General features: G+C 40.1%; 1 protein-coding gene across 1 annotated transcript; it reads right to left on the bottom strand.

Moving 5' to 3' along the window:
* Positions 1–575: 575 nt before the first annotated feature.
* On the bottom strand, positions 576–21,680 carry LOC125693381 (SEC23 interacting protein). Its single transcript, XM_048945253.1, has 19 exons — positions 21,194–21,680; positions 17,733–18,262; positions 17,251–17,446; positions 16,858–17,051; positions 16,520–16,609; positions 15,177–15,297; positions 14,781–14,870; positions 14,208–14,349; positions 13,413–13,621; positions 12,653–12,771; positions 11,887–12,057; positions 11,470–11,565; positions 11,080–11,286; positions 10,300–10,455; positions 9,708–9,810; positions 8,582–8,767; positions 8,182–8,344; positions 5,981–6,075; positions 576–4,632 (listed from the first exon to the last, which is right to left on the bottom strand). The coding sequence occupies exons 1-18, from the start codon at positions 21,678–21,680 to the stop codon at positions 5,994–5,996; spliced, it is 3,342 nt and encodes a 1,113-aa protein (XP_048801210.1). The 3' UTR covers positions 576–4,632; positions 5,981–5,993.
* Between the last annotated feature and the right edge of the window lie 566 nt (positions 21,681–22,246).

Genomic DNA, 22,246 nt, shown 5'->3' with positions numbered 1-22,246 from the left:
CATGAGCAGCATGGCTGGAGGTGTGGAAACTGTTGTCTGAGTTTTCCCAAGTAGATGCCACAGACTGAGAATACCTCACACTCCCTATCCACATCAAATGAGAGAAAAGTGTTTCTTTCAGTGTATATACATACACACATCATACATAAGTATCTATACATGTATCTACACCTGTTAGCCCATACAGTCGCTGTCTCTGTTCAGCCACCAGTTTCTGTTCACAGCTTTCTCTTTGCAGTGCTCTCTAAGCAGGTTCTCTCCTTAGAGAACATCCCAAATCATTCAACAGATGTCATTATATTTCAATCAATACTGAAACTTGCACTGTGATCCCATTAGCAAAGGATCTTCCAGCAGCTTAAACCACATAAATGCGTACAAAGGATGGTCTGAAACTCATTATTGACAGGGCACAATACTTAAAAGCATCAAAGTCCCTTAAGAAATCATTTAGCCAAAATACCTTGCAGACAGTGCTGCCCTCATTAAGGATTTTTTTAGGTTATTTTCTTTTACGTTATGTCCGAAACTTTATTTTTGCACTCAGCAGAACCATCATTATTTTCTCTACATCCAACTCCACAGAGAAGCTAAGGGGAAAAAAAAACAAGAGAGAGAAAGTATTTGTCATGACATGGCTGTGCTCCTTTTTCCCTGAGGCTGCAGAAATCCAAGATCTGTTTCTCCCTTAATTCCCTTCTACAACCTGCAACCCATCTCACTTGTGAGAACCTCCCTGGAGGCTTATGGGAAATTCAAAGCTGTACTCTTAGTCCTTCACAAGGATGGAAAAGCGGGGAAAGGACAAACATATCCAAACACAGAGAAAATCATGAAGCTGCAAAGAGAAGAATAACCAAATGTTTCACTATGCCCAGAACAAGCCTTAGCTTAGGAAAACGTGACTTCTGGCAAGCAGGCTCCTGCTGGAGAAGCTCACAAGCAGTGTCTGAATCAACTCTTTCCCTATTCATGCATTCAAAGCAGTCTGGGGCAAAATTATTGCTCTGCTTGCATTTCAGAGGCCATTTTAACAGGATGAAATTACAAATTATTTGAAGATTTTTGTGGCAAAAGGAGAAATACAAGGTCAACTGCCTTTTTTTTTTTTTTTTTTTTTTCCTTCTGCCAGATCTTTGTTCTTGTTATCATCCTTAAACAGACAACACTTCACATTTGATTGCCTGAATTTGTATGGATCTGAAGCTATTTTATTGACATATGAAAGATACTGCTTTTATAGCCTTCATGCATAAAGGAAGTCTGGAGAGCTCCAGGTTTTGAAAGTCATCAGGCAGAAAGCACCATTCCTCATGCATGTGGAGAGCTGCACTTTAGCTTCAAGGTGCATCATATGGGGTTCTCACACCCTCCACACAGCTTAGCTGAAGTGATTCTGCAAGCAAAATTGTACTGATGAACAAATCCATGCAGGTTATTGAACATTCTCACTTCTTTGGGCTTTGCAACACAGCAAAGAAGGAAACAGAAAGGAAACAGAAGTTTTCTGTGCACAGGTTGCTTTTTGAGTTACCAACTCTGAAAAGAAGTGCATATGATACAAGACAGTCAAAGGGATTCTTGGGTTTTACTACAGTTTACAATGCAGCGAGAGCACAATGTTCACATAATTCCATTACTGGTCATAACCCTGTGCACAGGGTCAAGGAGGGCCTAAACAGCTCCTGGTTTTGATCCACCAGCTCCCAAGCAGCATTAGCAATGCTCAACTCTTCAGCCTCGTTCCCTGCTCCAGCTGGGAGGCAGCCAGGAGCTCAGTGGTACCCACAGCCCAGCTCCTGCTTTCCTTCCCCTCCTTCCTTTCACCATGGCAAACTGAGAGCTGCTCTTTGTCCATTCTTTAGAACACAACTGCTACCAATCAAAGCAAACAAAAACCTCCCTACCTCTGTAGAAATGAAGAGTAAACAGGTATGTTTGCAATTTTATTTACACTGGAGTAGATCTACTAGCTTTTAGGAAGCTAATCCTGATTTACAGTTAGGAATATCAGAGAGCAATCTAGAGCCAAGCTTGTATTTTATGCTGCTGTTACAAGAGTCTGGAAACAACCAGCAGGCTGCTCTTACTACATCAAAGCAAACTGTCAATAACTTACATGATTTCAATTAAAAGCAGATATGCCAAGAACGTATTGAGTACTGAAATCAGACCACGTACCTGGAGCAGGTATTTCTCATTTTTCATCAAGAATCCATGGAATGCCCCTACCTTTTTTGTTTAACATTTAGGGAACATATCCTAATTCAAAGTGCTGATAAAAAATAAATGCAATCTAAGAACACTTGCTTGGTCAGAGCAATGCAGCACTTCAAAGGGTGGCTGCAGAGTGCTCACTCCTGTTAGGTCTGAAGCCCAGCTCTCCACAGACTAACAATGTCACTGGCACCAAATGCTGAGAGTTAAGGAAAAATGAAATGCAAGACTTTATTATTCGTAACAAGAAACAAGATGACATACAGAGAGGAACTGGGGAAAACATTGTTATGAAAGTATCACTGTAGAGAGAACTTGTAGCACATTTGTCAAACTGCAGACACAAAGTTATAAATATTAATTTAACATTCACTGGGAAAAAAAATATATGTATCAGGACAACTCCAGAAGCAGTTACTGAAGATTTCAATACTATACAAAACGTCACATGGCACAAGCACAATTTGACTACACTGCTTTTACAAACAGAAGTGCTAGGAGAGGTTTCCAGAGGGAGGAAATGCTGCCAGCACAAACAGCTCCTGAAGCAGAGAGGCAGAAGTCAGCCCTCTTTGCTTGAGTTAGGCAGAAGTATTTTCAAAATAATTCTGTTTTCAGTGAAAGATTCAATTTCCTTCAAATGGGAATCTGTTGGAAAAGCAGTGCATTTCTTAGAGAGGCTCTGATTATGCTTTTTTTGCCCTTAGACTTCATTTATAAACATTTGCACTGGAAAAAAAACAAACAATCAAGCCACAACCCTTTTTTTTTCCTCCTCTATTTTCTGGTTATTTTTCTCACACAGAATTATTATTTTTCATGCTATGTACTTTCTTTCCTTTGTTGGCTTGTTTTAGTTTTGTGCTTTTAAGATACATATATATTGTAATATATTTGGATTTACAGCACTCTGCATGAAAGGAGATGCCTGGAAGAAAGTGTTCAGCCTTGAGAAGCCAACAGGAAAATCCCACTGTTGTCCTCAACTATCTCGTGAAAAGGTGCAGAGAGGACAGAGACAGACTGTCCTTGGAGATGCACAGAGAGGACAGAAGGCAGTAGACAAACTCTGCCTGGGAAATGACAATAATATATTAGAAAAATATCTTAGTAATAGTAGTCAAACATAAGAATAGAGCCCAGACAGGTGATGGATCATCATCCTTGAATAAGACCCTAAGCCACATAATTTAAGCTGGCCCTGCTTTGAGCAGGGGAGTTGGACTAAACCTCTCCAAAGGCTCCTTCCAACCTACTCTGTGATGAAATACAGATTTTTTGCTGTAAAGACCCATGGGAAGTATTTATAATTACAATAACTAAAGTATTTACACTAGAATGTGTATTTTACATATACTTAGAAAAAAAATACTGCATTTCAAAATGCATTTATTGCAATAGCAGAAGCAAACAGTCAGTAGTAAAGTTAAGTTATTAAGAAAAGCCACAATTTGCATGTAAGCTGAAGCTAGAAGAAAGCTACAGAAGCTCAGTATTCAGAGACACAAACTCATGATTACATGCAACCCTACTCATCTCAACCTCATTAAGAGATAAACAGACTGGGCTGCTGATCTGGACCTAGATTATTATCTAAAGTCCATATGCTTCAGATGCCTGTACTTCCACTAAGTATTTTGAGAGATTAAACTGCAGTGTCAAGGTAAGTATTTCTGTTCTCACAAGTGCAGCCTAGTTTCACTAAACTATCAATCATTTGACCAAAACGTGGTTTTAAACTGCTCTCTTCCAGAGGTGTGAACACTGAACTACCAGTAACAAACTTCTAACTTTCTTGAAATCAAAGGTTCATTTCTACTTTAAAACAAACAAAGAAACAAAAAAAACCAGCAGAAACTTAAAAAGATCTTTATAAAATCTCTGTAACACTTACAATAGTAAGGAAAATTATTCTTGTTGCTAGTTTTTTGTAAATAGGAGCAGCTCTGTGTAACCTGTATTAAAGGTGGTTATAACTACAGTTCACGTTTTATTACTAAAAGGTGGACCAATAAACACATCAAGAAAAGCAGATTATTGCTGTTTCTCAACAAGTCCTTTTTAACAAGGACGTGCTGCCTTGGTAGACAAAGCATGTTTGACAGTCAGCTGAGTTAGGAGGGAGAGAAGTAATGATTTGCATGCCAGAGAACTCCTCAGTGATCACTTTATATTTGGCAGCTGTACAATTTAACTGATTTATAAGACCAAAATCATGTCATTCCATTCATCTCTTGAATGACGGGGCTGATCTTTTCAGAACTAAGTTTGCTTGAAGCGACACAGGAAGGCAGAATCCGAGAGAGTTCTGGACTGCAGGGAAAGTCTGATACTTATCCTGCCAGCTCTAACTATGCAAATAGCAGGTGTCCTTTGAAGCAGCTTTCACCAGGTCTGTCAGACCAACAGGGATGGCTGTGCAGAGAAAGCAGAACATGTATATAAGAAAAATGTGAAATATATCAAGTTTTGTATTCCTGTAGTAGCACTAAGAAAATGAGATATGCCAACATTCAACTCCAAGAGGACTCAAAAAGATCTATAAAAATCCATTCTCTTTTCTGATCAGTTTCTAAACACAAAAACCTCATGAAATGTACTTGTTTTGGACACAAAGAGGCAATTACAAAAAGAAAAAGCTTACAACTGCTCATAGGATGTCATACACTATACACTTCAATTAGCTACTAGATCCTTATGCTTCTAAGTTATCCTATTGTATTCAGAGATACTGGTAAAGATGCTTCGTTTGTAGCTGAGCTTTTAATACGTTGATGCATTCCCCCAAAAGTGGAACATACAAATGGAGTTACTACTTACTAAAAAGGAAAAGGGCATAGTGACTTAAATCTTCCAAGTTACACAGTGGAAGATACTCCTCTGAACATAAGGATAAATTTCTAGTGGTATCTATGCTTAAATAAAGAAGGACAACATTCTCATTTGCAAGAGAACTTTAAAAGGGTCTCAGCATTTTCAACCAAGTAATCAAAATAGATACAGGAGATGAAAACACTTCCACAAAAAATGTCTACAGTTCACATATTAGAGTTATATCAAACATTTCTTTACATTTCTTATATGAAGCCTTTTATTACTGTTACAAGAAGAGCAGCCTAAAGACGACCTAGAAACGAATCATGGCACTCATATAAAAGATTTTTTTTAATACCATAAGTATTATTGCAGTGAGGAGAAACAAACAAATCCTGGTAGCTATTCACTAATTGCTAGTGCAACTGATTCTTCTTGCACGTGATTTTAGCTCAGTTAACACTACTGACTCAGTAACTTACTAACAAAAACATCGTAAGACAAAACACTACACAAACATACTGTACAGCACTGCACCATAAATGAACCTTCATCATATCCAATATCACCAAGTTTTCCTATACTTCACTAAACATTCACTTAACAGCTGGACTAAGAAGAAATAATATAATAGAGACCACATTTCAGAGCTGTGCTGGCAATTATGGCCTCATATCAAGAACTCTGACATAAAATACCTTTTCAGAAGGGAAGAGAGAGCACTTAAAGGTTTCTTCTGCATTTAAACATCTAGGAATTGTTTTTTCAGATCAAGATGACACTTTGCAGCTACCTCCTTCGTAATTTAAACTCCAGAGAAAAAAGGGAAACTAAGGAGATCTAAGCTGCAGCTGAGTTTGTTATGAATATGTGCTATCTTAGAATAAACTTACAATGCAACTATATACAGTGTATCTATGTATTCTATCTTACAATAGAATAAACTTACACGTATCTATGCATCAATGTTGTGGCTGCTCAGGATTGATATTCATAGTCCTGTATATTTCTTTGAGAAACAGCAAGGCAGTGTCTTCAGATTCCCTATAAAGTATTACAAAAAATAATTAAAAAAAAAGTTAATTTGGCATGGATCACATTCTAACCCTTGGAAGGCACACTTCACCCCCATCCCAGTTCATGCAGACTGTTCAGAGAGTTATCACCCCAATCTCTTTTGGGAATGTGGCCTTTCTTCTATTAATCTCCTTTTTGAGTCACAACTCTGCATCAGCTTTACATTCCCTCTGCAATAAGCCAACATGCTTACCTTTTACTGCTGCATTTTCCTTTCTGTGTTCTCCCTAACTCTTACTACACTGCAGTTTGAAATCCCCTTCTCCATCCATTTCTTTGATGTTATTCATTTGGCTTAAATCTCCTCAAACAGCCTATCACTTACTCCTGCCCAGTTCTATCAGCAATACTCTATTTTTCTGCTAATTGGTTTGTGCTTTCTTGTTGATAGGCTGTAACAAACATCCATAGCCATCTTCTGCACCTTACCTCCAAGGAAATGAAAGTATTTTTCATATCATTTAAAGACTAGTATAATTCAAGTGCCATGTTTCAAAATTGTTTTTACCAGCTCTTCTTAAAATCAAAGCTTCAGGCCATCTGAATTTAAATTCAGGAAAAAGAAGTGTCTGTGTTATGTCTATAAAGCGTTATATAAGCACAAAAACCAATACCAATCTAAGAGAATAACAACCACTGTAAAAACAAACAAACAACAACAACAAAAAAAAACAGCAACACAGTTCACCAGGCAAATTTAAATGAAGTTCTAAAGCTGCAGGAGTAGCTACATAATGTAACAGCTCATGCTTTAAAAGAAATTGGACATGGAGTTAGCAAAGACAACTTAGACAGAACTGCGACCCTCCAAATGCAGCGAGCATCTTTTACAGAAAACCTGTACAGCTAAACATGCAAGTCAAGGATCTACAGACATTTCCAACAGTCTACTATGGAGATAGCAGCCACATTTCTCAGTGTTCTCTACTGAACAAGCAAGCAAACAAGCAAGCAGAGGGATCAACATGGAAGCTCTGAACCCTGCAACACACAGACTGTTTTTTAAGGCATTTCCCACCACCTCCTGAGGAAGAAACAAAAAAAAAAAACCTCACATATTTGGGTCATGAATAACCAAAAAAACCCAGACGTGGCTAGATATGCTTTTAAAATTCAGCAGTGACTGGCTGCCACCTTGTGGAATAAAGCTCCTTTCCTTCAGTTTTACCTGCAAAACAGCAGTGCCACCACTGGGCCTCCAACTGCTTGGGAGCTCTGTCAGAGCAAACCAGTGCTTGGCTGCACTGCAGCTTTGATAAACCTTTCTGCAGGCAGTTAATGATCACTGAAGTTGTAGTATTACCAGATACAGCTTACACACCCTCTGTTCTACCATTCCATAATCTGTGTATTTTCACATGTGCTTAATTATAACATCATCCCTTTGAAACATAATCACTTAAAAAGCAGCAAGTTCAAATGCAGACATGGCAACAGCATAATGCAGGTCTACACAATGCCAAAATCTGCACCTTTTCTACAAGTTGTTCTGTATATGAGCAACCACTGTCTACAAGTGGGAGATCACAGTCATCCAAATGTACAGGAAAACCTGCTATGCCTTTTTCTTCCTTTGCTTTGTTGAGCTTTAGCAGCACAGCATCAATATCTGATATTTTCACTTCAACACAAAGAGGTAATTAAGTTTTACTATATACTGAAGTCTAATACAGTTCCTTCACAAATAGTTTTACCTGAAAAGCTACAGATGGCAAAATGCTCATTAAGTTCTCCCTTTAAAAGGATTGTACTAAAGGTATGTGCTTTGACTTTCAAGGTTCAATAGACCAATATGCAACATCCTGATAGCAAACAGGACTATAGAATTGTTTTCATTGTGCAAATGCACACTATTGTACAATGAAACTAGCTAACAGGAAAATCCAGGTAGGACATCTTGAGAATGACATCCTTGAGTAATCATATATTCTGTCTGCCTTCACATTTGACTTCTCTCCATTATTTGATCATCCAGAATATAACAAATTCAACTTCACAATATAGCCTGAGTGGGAAGAAAACATCTTTCCAAATGGGAGACCATTTCAGAGTGAAGTGATGAGGACCTCTTACCAGTAGCACAAATGACTCTGTAAAGCAAAAAGGTATTCATTGAAGCTTTCTATTGGTTTTTCTTGTAGAACATAATCAATGCGCCGTCCTCCATTCAGCATTCCAACCTTCACTGTAAAATCCTCATCTTTTGGAAGGTCTGGACTTTCAGTGATCTTTTCAGCTACAATTAAAGATTTTAAGATTTTAACTATTTTCAAGCACAGCCTGCATAACTATAATTACCACTCATTTTCCCTGCTACAATTTCCAAGCACTTGCAATTAGACAATTATAGCAGTCTCAACTGACTAGGATGGCATTGCATAAACCAGAAAATCAACAGCAAGTGCTAAGATACTCAAGCTTCCATTAACTGCAGAACAATAAATAATAAAACCAAAAAAATGTGTCCACATACCTTCTACCACTTGCTTTTCCTCTTCCTCTTTAATTTGGTTAGCAACTTTCTCCAGTTCTGCTTGTAGCTGAGTTGAAGACGTATGAGCACGTGCAAATTCATTAAGGGTCTGCCACGCGCTCTTCAAAGAGCTGATAAAACCCTGTTTCAGATCAGATCCCATTCGAGACAGAGAGTCTTTCAACTCTAGAAAGAGCATCACAGCAAGAATATTTACAACATTCAACTAAAACCAGAATTATTAAGCCCCATTCAACAAACATTTCAATTATTACCAGAAACAGGCTTGTAATGTCATAAACGTGTTTCTTGCATCCTTACTCTATTTAAAAGGATGATACAGAATTAGTGCATCATTATTTCTCACTAAATGGGTTAATGAATTAACATAATAAACGTGATAACAGCAACTAAGTTGCTATTCAGTACTGGTAGCAAACAGTGAACAAGAGAGGGCTCTCCCAATAGCTCTCCTAACACTCAATTGGTTGATGGTTTAATGGTTAGATTCACACTGCTCTGTTACATCAGGAATCAGAGTTTTCCATGGAACATTCACACAGATCTAAGAAAAATTAGTCTTTCTTGTAAAGAGATAAAGACCATATTTTTTCCATTATTACATACATTTTAAGAGTTGCAAGCTAAAACATTCCTAAGCAAGTACCTCATCTAGCCTAGGAAAACAGACTGATTCTAACATACCATCCCTAAAGCACAAATACTGAATTTCTCTATCCAAGACCCTGAATGAAGATGGACTTTCAAAAGGGCCCTGAACTGTCGCACTGTTAGCTGAACAGTAAAGCTGACATTCTTTAAGCATGCAAAATTTAAGTCACCTTCAGTCACCACTTGTACTCCTGAGCAATAAAATCCCAACCCCTGCATTGGGAAAAAAAACTTCCTTTTTTTTTCCTGAACGTTTCCAATACTGAAAAGACTGGATAAACATCTAATGGAGGTCATCTGGGACGAGGTAAAAAAAACCAAAACAATAAAAGCCATCTAACAACACAAAGACAGGCACCTGGACACACTGTCTCCTGAAACTGTATGATACTCTATTGCCTCAAACAAGGAAGTTGGGAGTTTGATCCATAATTTACATAAGTTTACTTTTTACCTAGATGAAGCCTTTTTCTGCCTTTGTGGTGTGGAATAAGAACTGGTTTTAAACTCAAGTCTTCAATGATCATTGGTTCTATCCTGTAAGCTACTGGATCAAGCTGTTAAGAAATAACAAAGTGATGTTAGTTATCTACCAACCTGTCAATGTTTAATTGCTAATCAAGACAGGACAGAAAAAGACAAACATACTGCATTTACAACACCTGTTAGAATTTCCAAGTTTCCCAGAATCTCTCTAGAAACTAAAAAAAGCCTTGTAAATAGCTCAAATAAAACATTTTTACAAAAGCATGCTGAAAAGTTTGAAATTAATGAAGGAAAAAAACCAAAAACTTTGGTTAAGCTCTAAAAACGAACAGGACAAATATTATCAAGCCATATATAGGCATGGAGCCTGTGAAGCCAACTCTACTTTTTTTGTAGTAAATATCATAGGTATCTGGAATAAATATTCCAGATGGGTTATTCTGTTTTTTGAAAGTGTACATAGGGGGAAATGAGGTGTAATGCTCTAAATTAAAAACTGAGCATTCTGTATTGTGGTTTGCATCAGCTAAAATCCAAACTCAGAAGTACTGCTTACTCACTGGATGATAGATGTTGAAGAAACCCTTGCAAGTAGGAAGCCTGTAGTTCTCATCAATCTTCTCCAGTCCTCGTACAGTTAGGAACACACCAATAGGGGAACCAAGAGCAAAGAATGTATCTGGTTCAAAGTCCAGTGCACTGTAAACTACTGAAACCTATCAGACAAAAGTCAAAAATAATCACTCAGTACTGCCAGCTAATTGCTATAATGCTTAACTAGGAAGGAAAAACAAGCCATGTATTAAATCAAACACATGCTGACAGGTACCTCCAAGACATTTCAGCTGCACTGTTCCATTCCATACTAATACTATAGTGTTGTATATTACTATAATGTGATTTTATTATTTTTTTTAAACTTCACACTATAGGTAGATACAGAAAAAATTAAAAATTGGTATTTATTTGAATAGGAAGCACTCAAGGCTTGTTTCTTGAATTAAGATTAAGTACAACTTAAATATAACAGCATACATGAACCAGTTTAGGCCATCCAGTACCACAGCATTCTTACCATTCTGATTTTGGAACAGGACACTCATTGGTGAAAGTAGAAAAGTTAATTGTATTGGTATCCTCACTATTTTAGTGTTTTTCAGTAATCTGATCCACTCTCCCAGCACTCACTCTCACCAAAAGTTTCTTGTAAACATAACATCTGCACAACAATCAAGGGATGCAGCTCAAAGTCATCGACGTTGAATGAATGAAGTAACACACAAAAACAAGCAAAAGGACAGCACTGTTCCAGATGATTTGTTTAAATTATGTTGTCTCACCTGACCAGTTCCAACTTCAAAATACTCATAGTCAACGTTCACAGATGAAACAGATGCACCAACTGGAAGCTTCCTCTTTGAATGCTGCTGACCAGACTCTGAAGGTGAGACAGAAGTAACTGTTTCTTTTGCTTTCTGGGAAGCTTCTTGTGTTTGAAGCATGGCAGCCAATGCTGCTTTCTTCTCTGCTGCAGCTTTCTTCTGTTCCTTTTGAGACAGGTTTCAAGACCAGAAAAAAATAAATAAATATTTTTTCCACATTTATCAAAATTATTCCAATATATTCATGTTGTTAACAAGTGTTTTAAAGAACAGAAGTTACTTAATAGCAACAAAGTCAGTTACACTTGCTTAACAACTTTTTATTTCACTCCTGAAAAGTGTATTTACCTGCTTGGCTGCTCTGTCTTTTACAAAATTGGCTATTTTCTTTCTTGGTCCAAGAGGTATCCCCATTTCCTTCAGGTCATCAATTGTACACATCAGCTTAAAAACAAAACCACAAATATACACAAAGTACACTTAATAACTTTTCTAGTAACATATATCACTTCTTACTGGCAAATGAAATAATTAAAAGACATTTTACAAAGCTACAGAAATGTAAGAATACAAAACATAGTGCCATAATATAATTGAAAAAAAAAATCCAAGTCATAAAATATTTAGTCTTCATGTCCAGCATTAATTATGCTCATGACTACTTTCATGCCTGACAGTATGCTGAGGCAAAAGAAGAAAACAGCAAACAATAACAAATCCTACACCCTGGTATAACCCCCATGATCCAACTGAACATTATTGTACCAGAGATTCCATGTCAATCCGCTCCTTTTCAAATGTGCTTGCATACTCTGATAAACTCAGCATCTCCAGAGTCTTCTGCAAAGTAGGAACATCATCATCTACTTCAGGCTCACAAAGGTCATCACCAGAAGTGGTAATTGAGGAGCCCAAGGAACTGGTATCTTCAGTCATCTTAAAAGGACAGCATAGTCACATCAGACAGTAACAAGTCAATACACAGCAAATAAACACAAATTCTGTTAATTGCTCTTAGAAGCACTCATGTTATATACGCTTTGTTAATCTAAGCTCATTTTTAGTAAAATACAGTACCAGTTTTCTGTTAATAACAGACTAAGAAATCATACATTTAAAAATTACTGAAACAAGAGAAAGGTTGCTTGAGGTTTTGAACACTTAAAAACGTATTTCCATCAACGATCAAACAGCCAGACACTGCATCAAGCTTGACAACAAATAGATTCATTCTTTTCCTCTTGGAAATCTCTCAACCACTCAGGTTTACAAAGACAAGTTATGCATCCACAAGTCCAAAGATAATGCTCATGATCAAATACCAGGACTGCTCTACTTGGAACTTCAAGGAAAGGCATATGGTTTGTACTGAGATTTGACAATGTTTACAAAATGGCACGTTACCATTAACATGTCAAAACGTACCATCAAAACATTCAATACTGTTTCAGTCAGTAAACTCTGGCCACTAGAGAAGAAGATGCTGAAATTATCAGATCTAATTGCCTGGGAAGATTAGCATGCAAGTTACCTGTTTATCTTGAACAGGCACATCCTTTTCACTCCCATTAACACCAGAGAAAGATTCAGTATTTACTGATGAAGCCAAGTCTTTCTGGTTAGATAGTATGTCAAACAGAATTAAGGAACCTGGAAACAGAAATTAAAGTTGCCTTAAGAACAGTTTTAGATACTTCCTGTGCCAAAGTAATCAGCAAGAATTAGATACAGCAGTTATAGCAACATATAAATTGACAAAAAAAAAAACCTGCTGAACTTAAATACACACATACTAACATAGCAGTAAAATGCAAACAAGATCTTTTTCGTCTTTTTCTGTTCAAGTGGACTGCAGTTGCCAGTATTAAACTACCTTTTAACCATTTTAGACTGAAGATGGATAGATCTTACCAAATGGAAGGAAAATCCCAGCCCAAACCAATGTAAAATAACTTTTATGAAGCCGTATGTTGTGTTCCAAAAAATGACCTTAGTTTTACTGAGTGGGTTACCTGCCTAAGATGACACTAGATAACCAATTAACTTTTAAACTCAGATTAGATATCAAGTCCTCATGAAGAAAATTAAGACAGGTCAAACATACATGTATGCCAGAGTTATAAACTTTCTTGCAGAGCTTTATAAATGCATCTATTGAGAAGGGTTTTATTTTTAGTCTGAAAAGCACGCATGAACTTTCAGCTAAGTTCAGCCTTCTGCTTCACAGAAGTTCCACTTCCCTTCATGTACGAATGCTGGTTTTATTTTCAATCAGTGCCTTCAATAATCACCTAAACTGTGTCCAGCCACAGAGACTCCTCCTTTGAAATCTGGATTGCGACTCATGAAAAGTGCATACAGGCGGTTCATTTCCATCCCTACTTTATCCACAATCGTCTGACAGTAGGTGGGGCTGTTGTAAAACAGGATGTCAAGCAGGGTTTCGTTGGTGAAGTGGCGCAGGCGTCCAATCGATGGCAAAGTGATTTTTTTGATGTTCCTACTCAGAACAGAGAATCGTTAGAAGATAAGTAGTTTGTTAACTTTTGAAACAATAGATGGCAGAGCTGCAATCTAAATACTACAGGAGGGTCTTTAGAGATATTTTCAATAGCATGTAGCTTTCTGGCCTCACTGCAAATTCATACATAAGTGCTCAAGGAATAGACAAAGGGCTTAGTGCCTTCCTCAGAAAGAGGACCCTGGTATCTCCTAGAGTCAGACTTGAGGCTGCAGGAAGGCACAGGAGAGACAACTATCCACTGTGAATGGAACACACCTGTTGCTGTACTGCACATTCACTCTCATAAGTGTTTCATGTATCAATTGCATTAGCCACTCCCATGAAAAAGCTGTACCAAATGTTCAGCACGTATGTATAGTTCTGTATCCTGCTACTCAGCATCATGAAAATACAAAATACTCCACATCTTTCCAACTTTCCCTACAGTGTACAACAAAGTGATAATTACAAAAACAAAAAAGCAGTATTTTTTGTAACACACTCAGACATTTGTTCATCCAGCCTCACAAGCACATTAATTTCTCTAGTTGTTTCTGCAGAAAAAAGATGAACATACACTCACCTGTCCACACCTGTTGCATCTCCATGCAGAGAACTATGCCAGTGAACTGGAAGGAACTCCACCCTGCTCACTTTACCTTCTTCTAAAGATTTCTTAAAGTGAGTCTGCAGCAACTTCAGAGAAACGGTTCTAAAATCATCAACTGTAGAGAAGCAGAGTAATGAAAACCTGACAGTAAAGGTATTCAAGTAGTACACAACTACAAACATTATTTTTTCCCCCTCAATTGCAACAGACATAATCAAAATACAAATAAAGGAAACTGCAAAGTGGAAAAACCTTTCCAAGAATTACTCAATTATTATTATTACTTTTTTAAGTGCCTTTCTTGTAAGCTTCTCCTTATCTCACAACAGTGCATTTTTACTCTAAGATCAGACCACACACAGCCTTCTTAGCTCACTCAACTGCCTTAAATAAATGAATAAACCCAAAGAAATGCACACACAACCAATCATACCCCAAAATCCACTAAAAATCTTTTTTTTTTTTAAAGACATACTTATCTGAAAGATAAGCTATCTGCACTTAACAGTTAAAAATAAAACTGCAATTGAACAAGGGAAAACGTACCACATTCAACAATGCTTCTAAATCTCAAGTCACACACAGGCCCGATGCCATGAACCATGAACACCAAATGGTCAACTTGGGCCATTTCTCCTGTAGAAAAAGAAAAGGAAAAAATCAGAGTACCAATATTTACTACACTAGTGAAATTTAGAGCCAAGCATTCTTAAACTGCTTCAAAATCCTATTACATACCATGGTTCAAGATATCACACAGTCCACAAGACTGCTTTGATTAGAGAACAACATCAATGGATTGCAGCTTAGACTATGGAGCAATTCTAACCTTTAGACTCTACACATGAACAGCGTTTTGCTGCTCCACTCACTGTCATCCAACTTTTGCACTGAACCAAACCCACTGCTCAAGATGCAGCCCCACATACACTGATCACATACCATCAGGTATTTCATCATGGTCATCATCAATTCCACGTTTTACTACCCTTGGTCTTGCCTGACCATCTTGAGAGGTGCCCCATTCATCTGATGTAGCAGAAGGTTGGAACTGAACTATAACCTGAGAAAGAATACATTTACCAGTTATAAATACAAAAACAAACAAAATCAAGCAAAAACACAACCTTTTAAAACCCTATGAGCTTCTCCACAGTTTTTCTTAAATGAGACTCTAGACCCTGAATTAACACAGATAATTCTCACTAGTTTGAGAAGCAACCAGATGACTTACACTAAAGTAAAACCACTAGTTGAAGGTGCTGGCTTGCTCTGCAATTCCTAACAATATCAATTCCTCAGACAAGCATTATTCAGGTGCCTCTTTCCTGGATCCCAGTGCCACTCTTCCTTATTAGCTGGCTATTTTTTGTGAAGAAACTAACTGTTCCCCCTGTTTACAATCATTCCAATTTAAGGCAAAAAAAAATTGATCAGTCCTCATCAGAGAAGGAAAACATTTAAAAGGAGCATAAAAACCTTAGAAAACAATTAATTCACTAGCATGACTGTTTATAGTAACTAGCACAAGTGTCACATCATATTTATGACACCAAGAATTTTAAGTGCTTCTTCTCTAGGTTTTTTCCTGGATGAAACTTCTTAACCTACATTAGTGGTAATAACATTCTTAACCTACATGTGGTAAATGTAGGAATAACTGATTCTGATAAATATTTTTTTAATTTTATGTATTACTGCATCTGTGATAAGAGAACAGTTAACAACACTGCTCAGTAAGTCTGAAGTCCACAGTTAAATCACACGACACTGCTAGCAGAGCATTTACAGTACAGAAAAGATTTAGCTAGAAATTCTACTTCCTCATGGCCTAGAAATAGCTGCAGTGGAAGACTTTGTGGCTAAAATATTCAAGCTAATTTTTACTGTTTGATTAATGCTCTTTTTCCCATGAAAGCTTAGCTTTAATTAACCTCAGACAGTCTCTACCAACTGGAAAGTAATTTAAATTACCTCCTGCTCACTGCCAGTTACACTTAGCAAATATTTCAGCCATTTAACCCTTGTTCTTTCTAAGTACCAGGATGCACTGTATTTTAGTCAGGTCACAGCACATTAAAACATGAAGATTTTATAGTTTATTTTATAGAATTTTATAGAAGACTTTATAGTATATTATATAGTTTCTGTAAGCATTTTTATCTTAAACGCACACATACTCATAACAATTAAGAAGTCAATTTTAAGCAAAACTAACACTGCATTATTCTTATACTCATTCAGCCCAATGCATTCTGCAAGAACCAGCTGCCAGAATCTATTACCTTGGGATTATGCATAACAATTGTCTCCCCATTTGGGAATTCAAGTCGACGATGCCATTGATTTGTAGTTACAGCCCTTTTATATTCTGCCTGAAACGGTAAACAAGTGTAATTGAGAAATCTCATTTCATGTCTTTTTTGGCCATGCACATTATCTGTAATGTTAACATTAGAAGCTATATAGTTTTATCTACACTATGAGTGACATGGCTCAGTACACATGGTGGGGATGGTTTGAGGGTTGGACTAGACGATATTAGTGGTCATAATATCATAACATGATAAATAAAAAGTACTTCCAAGTTCTTCATGAAGCTTATGTAAAAAGTAATACCTACCTCCAGCTTATCACTAAAATCCTCAGTGTAAGGAATAAAGCGGCTGTCCTTCTCTCCCTTATAGAACCACATGCATCGTCTCACTTCTGAAGGATCCTCTTCCCAGTAAACAGCCTTCCTCATTCTGTCATACAGGTACACGTCATAGCGCCCGCCATCAGTGCTCAGAACCACGCTCTCAGGATCAGGCTGGACTGTGACACAAAAGTTACCCTCAGTTACAACACGAACGTGTGCATTCTTTTTTCCTCTCTCATTCCAAGGCCCCAGTCACTACTGTGACTGACACTAAGTCATTAAGGCAGATATTTATATCATAGAAGTTTAATATCTTCCATCTAGTTCCTTCTGCTCACCTCTGAAGAAGACACGATTAAAATCTTTATAACTTACCAGAGTTATAGACTTCCTCTAGTTTTGCAGAATCCAGAATGCTGAATGGCATCCATATTTGCTTGTCTTCCACTTCTTTACAGTAGAACCAGTGTGGCTGAACAGGCTCATATTGGTTCTGTGGCAGAACAGGAGGTGCTTGGACCAATGGACCTGCAGGCCTGGGAGCTCGGAGCTGTGACTGAGACTGAGGAAACTAAAAAAAAGGTCTCTCTCAATTTTACAGATTTTTTTTTTTTTAAATAGAATTAATTCATCCTTTGCAATAAAGAGCACTGTGAGTTTTTATTTCTGTTTTCCAAGAACATTCTCTTTCAATCAGAAAATAGTATATAGACAAGTTGCCCATTGCTTGTGTTTTCGAAAACTTGCATGTTTCCAATTACAGGATTGATCTTTAAGGTAAAACACACAGTTCAAAAAGGAATAGAGTCTTAAATTGCTAAATTCTGGTAGCACCACATCAGGAACAATTTACTTACCTGTGTCAATGGCCCTGGAGGTGTCTGATACATCTGGACAGGTGGGACAGAGGATGGTGGGTGAACAGGTGGGGTTGATGCGTGACCCTGCTGCAGTTGCGGAGGAGTAAGGTATGGGTTGGCTCTGCTGCTCAGGGTGGTGTGGCGATAAGGATTATAACCCTGCTGAGATGGAAGAGCAGAAGCATTTGCAGGTGGGGGACAGCTCTGTTGAGGAGTCTGATAACCTGCAATTCCCACCTGTGAAGTAGGTGGAGGACCAGAAGAGGACTCTGACTTGGGAAGCTGTGGAGAAAAGGCATTTTGCCCGTCCTGTGACCCAGTCACAAGAGGAAGTGAAGTTGGAGGCCTGGAGAAGGCTGCTGCTCCAACAGGTGGTGCAGAAGACGTTAAGGGCAGCTGCCCAATGCTTCCAAACGGATCGCTGCTACTGGGCACTTGAGAGAAATAGTTGAAAGTCTGTGGAGGATTAGGGCTGGCAGAAGTCTGACCCAAGAAGCTGTCCTCTTCGCCAACATCTGCAGAATCATCTGCAAGGACATACAAAACAAAAAGACGTCCAGAGAGGTTCCAACAAATCAGCACATGTAGACAAGATGTTCTGTAATGTTACAAGCTATTTCCAAAACTCTACTGGACTATATGAAACCAAAACTATTACAAATCTTACATATCCTTGAAGATTAAATATGCCATAAAGTTAAACAAAGGATGCCAAGGTCATTCTGTGTTCATAAAGCAACAAAAACTAAAATTTTAAGTAAAAGACCAAAGTATAACTTAAATTAGGACCTTTCCAAGCCACCTTGTCAAATAAACATGCCTCCATGACACTAAAATCCCCTTCAATCTCCCTTATGCCTACCAAATACAGGAGTGGCTTTGCTTTATTTCCTCTTGCTACAAAAACAGATTCTAAGAATAGAAACTTACTCTCTAATGTTTAGGCTTCCAAGATCTCACTTAAAAGTAGGGATTAAGGACATTCCCAAACTGACTGTGCCTACTGGTGATGGCTCTTAGTGGCTTAAGGCCATCCTCTCTTGACCCATCAGCAACACCCTCTCTCAGTTTCCCACTTTATTTGCAAGGTGGCCAAAACTGATCACTCCAGTTTCTCTGATAAGCAAGATTCATCACAAGCAAGAGTTAGTCCGGTTCTGTCTAAGAACCTTACTGTAGATTTGTGCAAGAGGTGAATCTCTGGTACAGAAAAACAAGTTCCCATCCTGTGTAATTGCAGGAGAGAGCTTAACATCCTGTCATGTCTGTGTTTTTGCATCTTGAGAAAGAACACATGCCAGCTCCCTGTCAGTTTCAGCTTTCTGCTTTGCACTGATCCAGTAGAAATTGGAAAACCAAGCAGTTTGACCTGAGTCCAGCAATAGACTCAGCTGAACGTTGAACTGTCTGAGCATCATTGCCTGCCTGCTGAGGAAACAGCACCTTGCAAGCACCCAAAGCAATTTACTGGAAGTCATAAGAGCATTGTTTCTGCTCTGGCAGTCAAATAATCCCCAGACAGTGGGGATGAATCCCCCTTTACTGCTTCTCTGCTCCTCAATCCCCAGGCAATGAGAGACCAGCAGCTCCAAGCGGCCGATAACAAACACCTTAACATCTTTACCTGCAGCCAACATCACAGGAATACAGAGCATCAAGGGAGCACTGGGGAATCCGTAGAGAAGTCCCTGTAGGAAGCTGCTGTTCTAGTTAATCAATCAGGAAAGCAGAATTTGCCATGACTAAAATGTTTATTTACCAGTCTTTTCTGATGACAACAATTTTAGGCAAGCACCACCTGAATTTGCACCTATGGTACCACTTTCAAGAGCCTTTCAAGGCCTTTACCAAAACCCTATTCACAAACCACTTTAAGCATATTTGGAAAACTCATTCTATCTGTGCATTTCCTAAAAAAATGGACAGACAAAACCATATATACATACAGTTTTCAGATACAATCTCTACATTACCTTTTTTGTAATTTGCACAAACTCCATTGAAACACATGCATAGACAAAGTGAAGCACTTTGTACAAATGAAAAAAGAATCCTATGATTCTTCAGCTTTGAGAAACAAGGGCAGTATTCCTCTCACATTCAGTGACTGTGTGACAGCCTCCTGTGCATTCCTCACAGATAATACCTTGTCACTCGCAGACTGCCATCTGACAATCCCTAGTGACAAAAGTCCAAGTCCTCATTGGGAACACTTCCTACAGTAAGGATGTTAGTTAGTTCATCTGAACCAGAGAACACATCTTTTGTCTTCAAACCGTATGGCACAAACCTCTTACTGCTACTGACTCTTCGAAATGCAACAGATGCATTCATGCACACAGCTTCCAAACATCAGCTTTCACATGGATGTCAAACAATTCCTGATGTAGATTCTCAAAACAGTTCAGGATTCAAAGTCAAGGGCTCATCCCTTCCTGCTTCACACTGTGATTCAAGATGCAAACCGCTCTATGCATCCAGGTCCTTGTGACAGCTGGCTAGTCAAGGTGAATGGGAGGCATGACAGAAGTAGAATATAACAGGATGCCCCTCCCTTGAACCTGGCATAACCTCAGTAGATCTCCAGCAATTAATTTCACTCCAGTTGCAAAACTACGAACCTTCATCCAATCAAAAATTCAGCAAAAAGGAGAGCGCACAACTAATCACATCTTATTACTGAAATCCCATCAACAGATTTCCTCCCTCGCCAGGAAGCTGCCACGTGAGAGCCACTCACATAATGCTAATTTCCAGACCTGCACTTAAGAACTGTAAGGACTGTGCAAGCTCAGTTAGTACATGTATCAGCCACCTACCTTAGATAAGTAGGAATGATATTTTAATGTTCTTATTCCCTCTCTCTGCACCTAAAAATGTGGATCCTCTAAAAACCATTCTGAAGCCACACTTGTCAAGCATGTTTGTAAACTCACAGTGACGTACTGCATTCATTTCCCTAGCTAAGGCATGTCAGCGTTGAAATCAAGTTTTGGATTTTGAACTGAGTGTGGAATCACAGACTCATTAAGGTTGGAAACGACCACCAAGACCATCCAGCCCCCCCAGCAGGCCCATCCGCACACCGCTCAGTGCCACAACCCACAGCTCTGTACTCCCACAGCTCTGTACACCCACAGGCTCAGCGACCCAGCACTGCCCGGGCAGCTGCGCCTTCAAACATCCCCCCTCAGCCTTCCCTGGTGCTAAATTAACATGGAAATCTCAAGTTCCTGCTCAGCGCTCTGTATCCGCACGAGGAAAATGAAAGATGACGTGGGATTAGCACACCCTCAGGGAAGATGAGGGTCACAGTGCGACAGGAGCTACCGAAGGGAAGCACAGTTTGGCCGAGCACAGCACGGCAGAGCACAGCACGGAATCCCGAGCACAGCGGGACGAGGAGCGGCCCCTCAGCCCCACACGCCATAGCGCCCGCCCCTCACAGCACCCCATACCCGCCGTGAGGAGAGCGGGGCCCGGCGGCGCGGCCGGCGCCTGGCTGACCGGGATGAAAGGCACGGTGAAGTTGAATTCCGTAGCGGAGGAAGCGAAAAGAAGGTTGGTGCCGCTACCGGGCTTCGCCGCCGCCATGGCTGCGCCCCGTCCACGTCCCTTCCCAACGGCAGCCCGGCCCCTTCCGCCCTTATCCCGCCCGCCTTTAAGATGGCGGCCCCGCGAGCGGGCGCGGCAGGAGGAGAAGGGAGGGGCGAGAGGAAAAGGCGGGTTCGGATCGCGCCGCCATTGCTGCGGCCGCTCTGAGAGGAAGAGGAGGAGGAGAAGGCGGAGGGCGGAAGTCCGCGGTCCCCGCGCTGGGCTGGCGAGCGGGAGTCGGCGGCTGCGGGGCGCTGGGGAGGCGGCGGCGGCGGCCTTCGCCCGCTTCTCTCCCGCCATGCCGTGCGTGGCCGACTGGCTCAACAGCCCCTTCAGCATCGTGCAGGGCATCTTCGGTGAGCGCGGGGCCGGGCGGGGCCGGGATCTGCCAGGAGCGAGCCGGAGGGAGGGCCGCGGGCCGGTACCTCTTTCCCCGCCGGGAGCGGCGCCGGGCTGAGGCGCGGCGTGCTGCCGTGTGCTGCGGGGCGGCGGCCGGCCGGCCTGCCTGCTTGTGCCGGAGCTGCGTAGGGCTGTCCCAGCCGGGCGATCCGCTTCGCAACTTAGCATAGAGCAAACCCACGTGTGTTTTTCGGGGTAGCGGTACTGCTGCCGTGCGCTTCTCTGGCAGCAAGAAGTACTGGAAGCGAGACCCGAGCGCGTGGGTTTGGAGCTGGAGGCAGCACGGAGAACGAGGGCTCTTCTCGTAGAGAATGAGGGCTCTTCTTGTGGCCTTGGCCGTGGGGCTTGCTGCTCGCTGTACCCCCATGAACGCTGCCGCTGCCATAGCTGAGGCTCGGTGCTAGGCTTGATCTGAGCTAAAAGCTCGCTGAAATAAAGAAAACTTCCTCATGCAGCAGAAAGCGGTGCCTCGGCTCCTCCAGTCGCACGTACCCGGGAGTGTTGCTGTGTTTCAGAGC

This window comes from Lagopus muta, chromosome 5 (genome assembly GCF_023343835.1).
Source record: "Lagopus muta isolate bLagMut1 chromosome 5, bLagMut1 primary, whole genome shotgun sequence".
Taxonomy (NCBI): Eukaryota; Metazoa; Chordata; class Aves; order Galliformes; family Phasianidae; genus Lagopus; species Lagopus muta.
This window is presented reverse-complemented; position numbering and strand designations above follow the sequence as displayed.

Coding starts and splice junctions, on each gene's coding strand:
- LOC125693381 (XM_048945253.1), bottom strand. CDS start 21,680: ATGCCCTGCACGATGCTGAAGGGGCTGTTGAGCCAGTCGGCCACGCAC. Junction 14,350..14,780: donor TAGAAGCATTGTTGAATGTG/GTACGTTTTCCC, acceptor GCTTCTCTACAG/TTGATGATTTTAGAACCGTT. Junction 8,345..8,581: donor GGAAAAGCAAGTGGTAGAAG/GTATGTGGACAC, acceptor CTTTAATTGTAG/CTGAAAAGATCACTGAAAGT.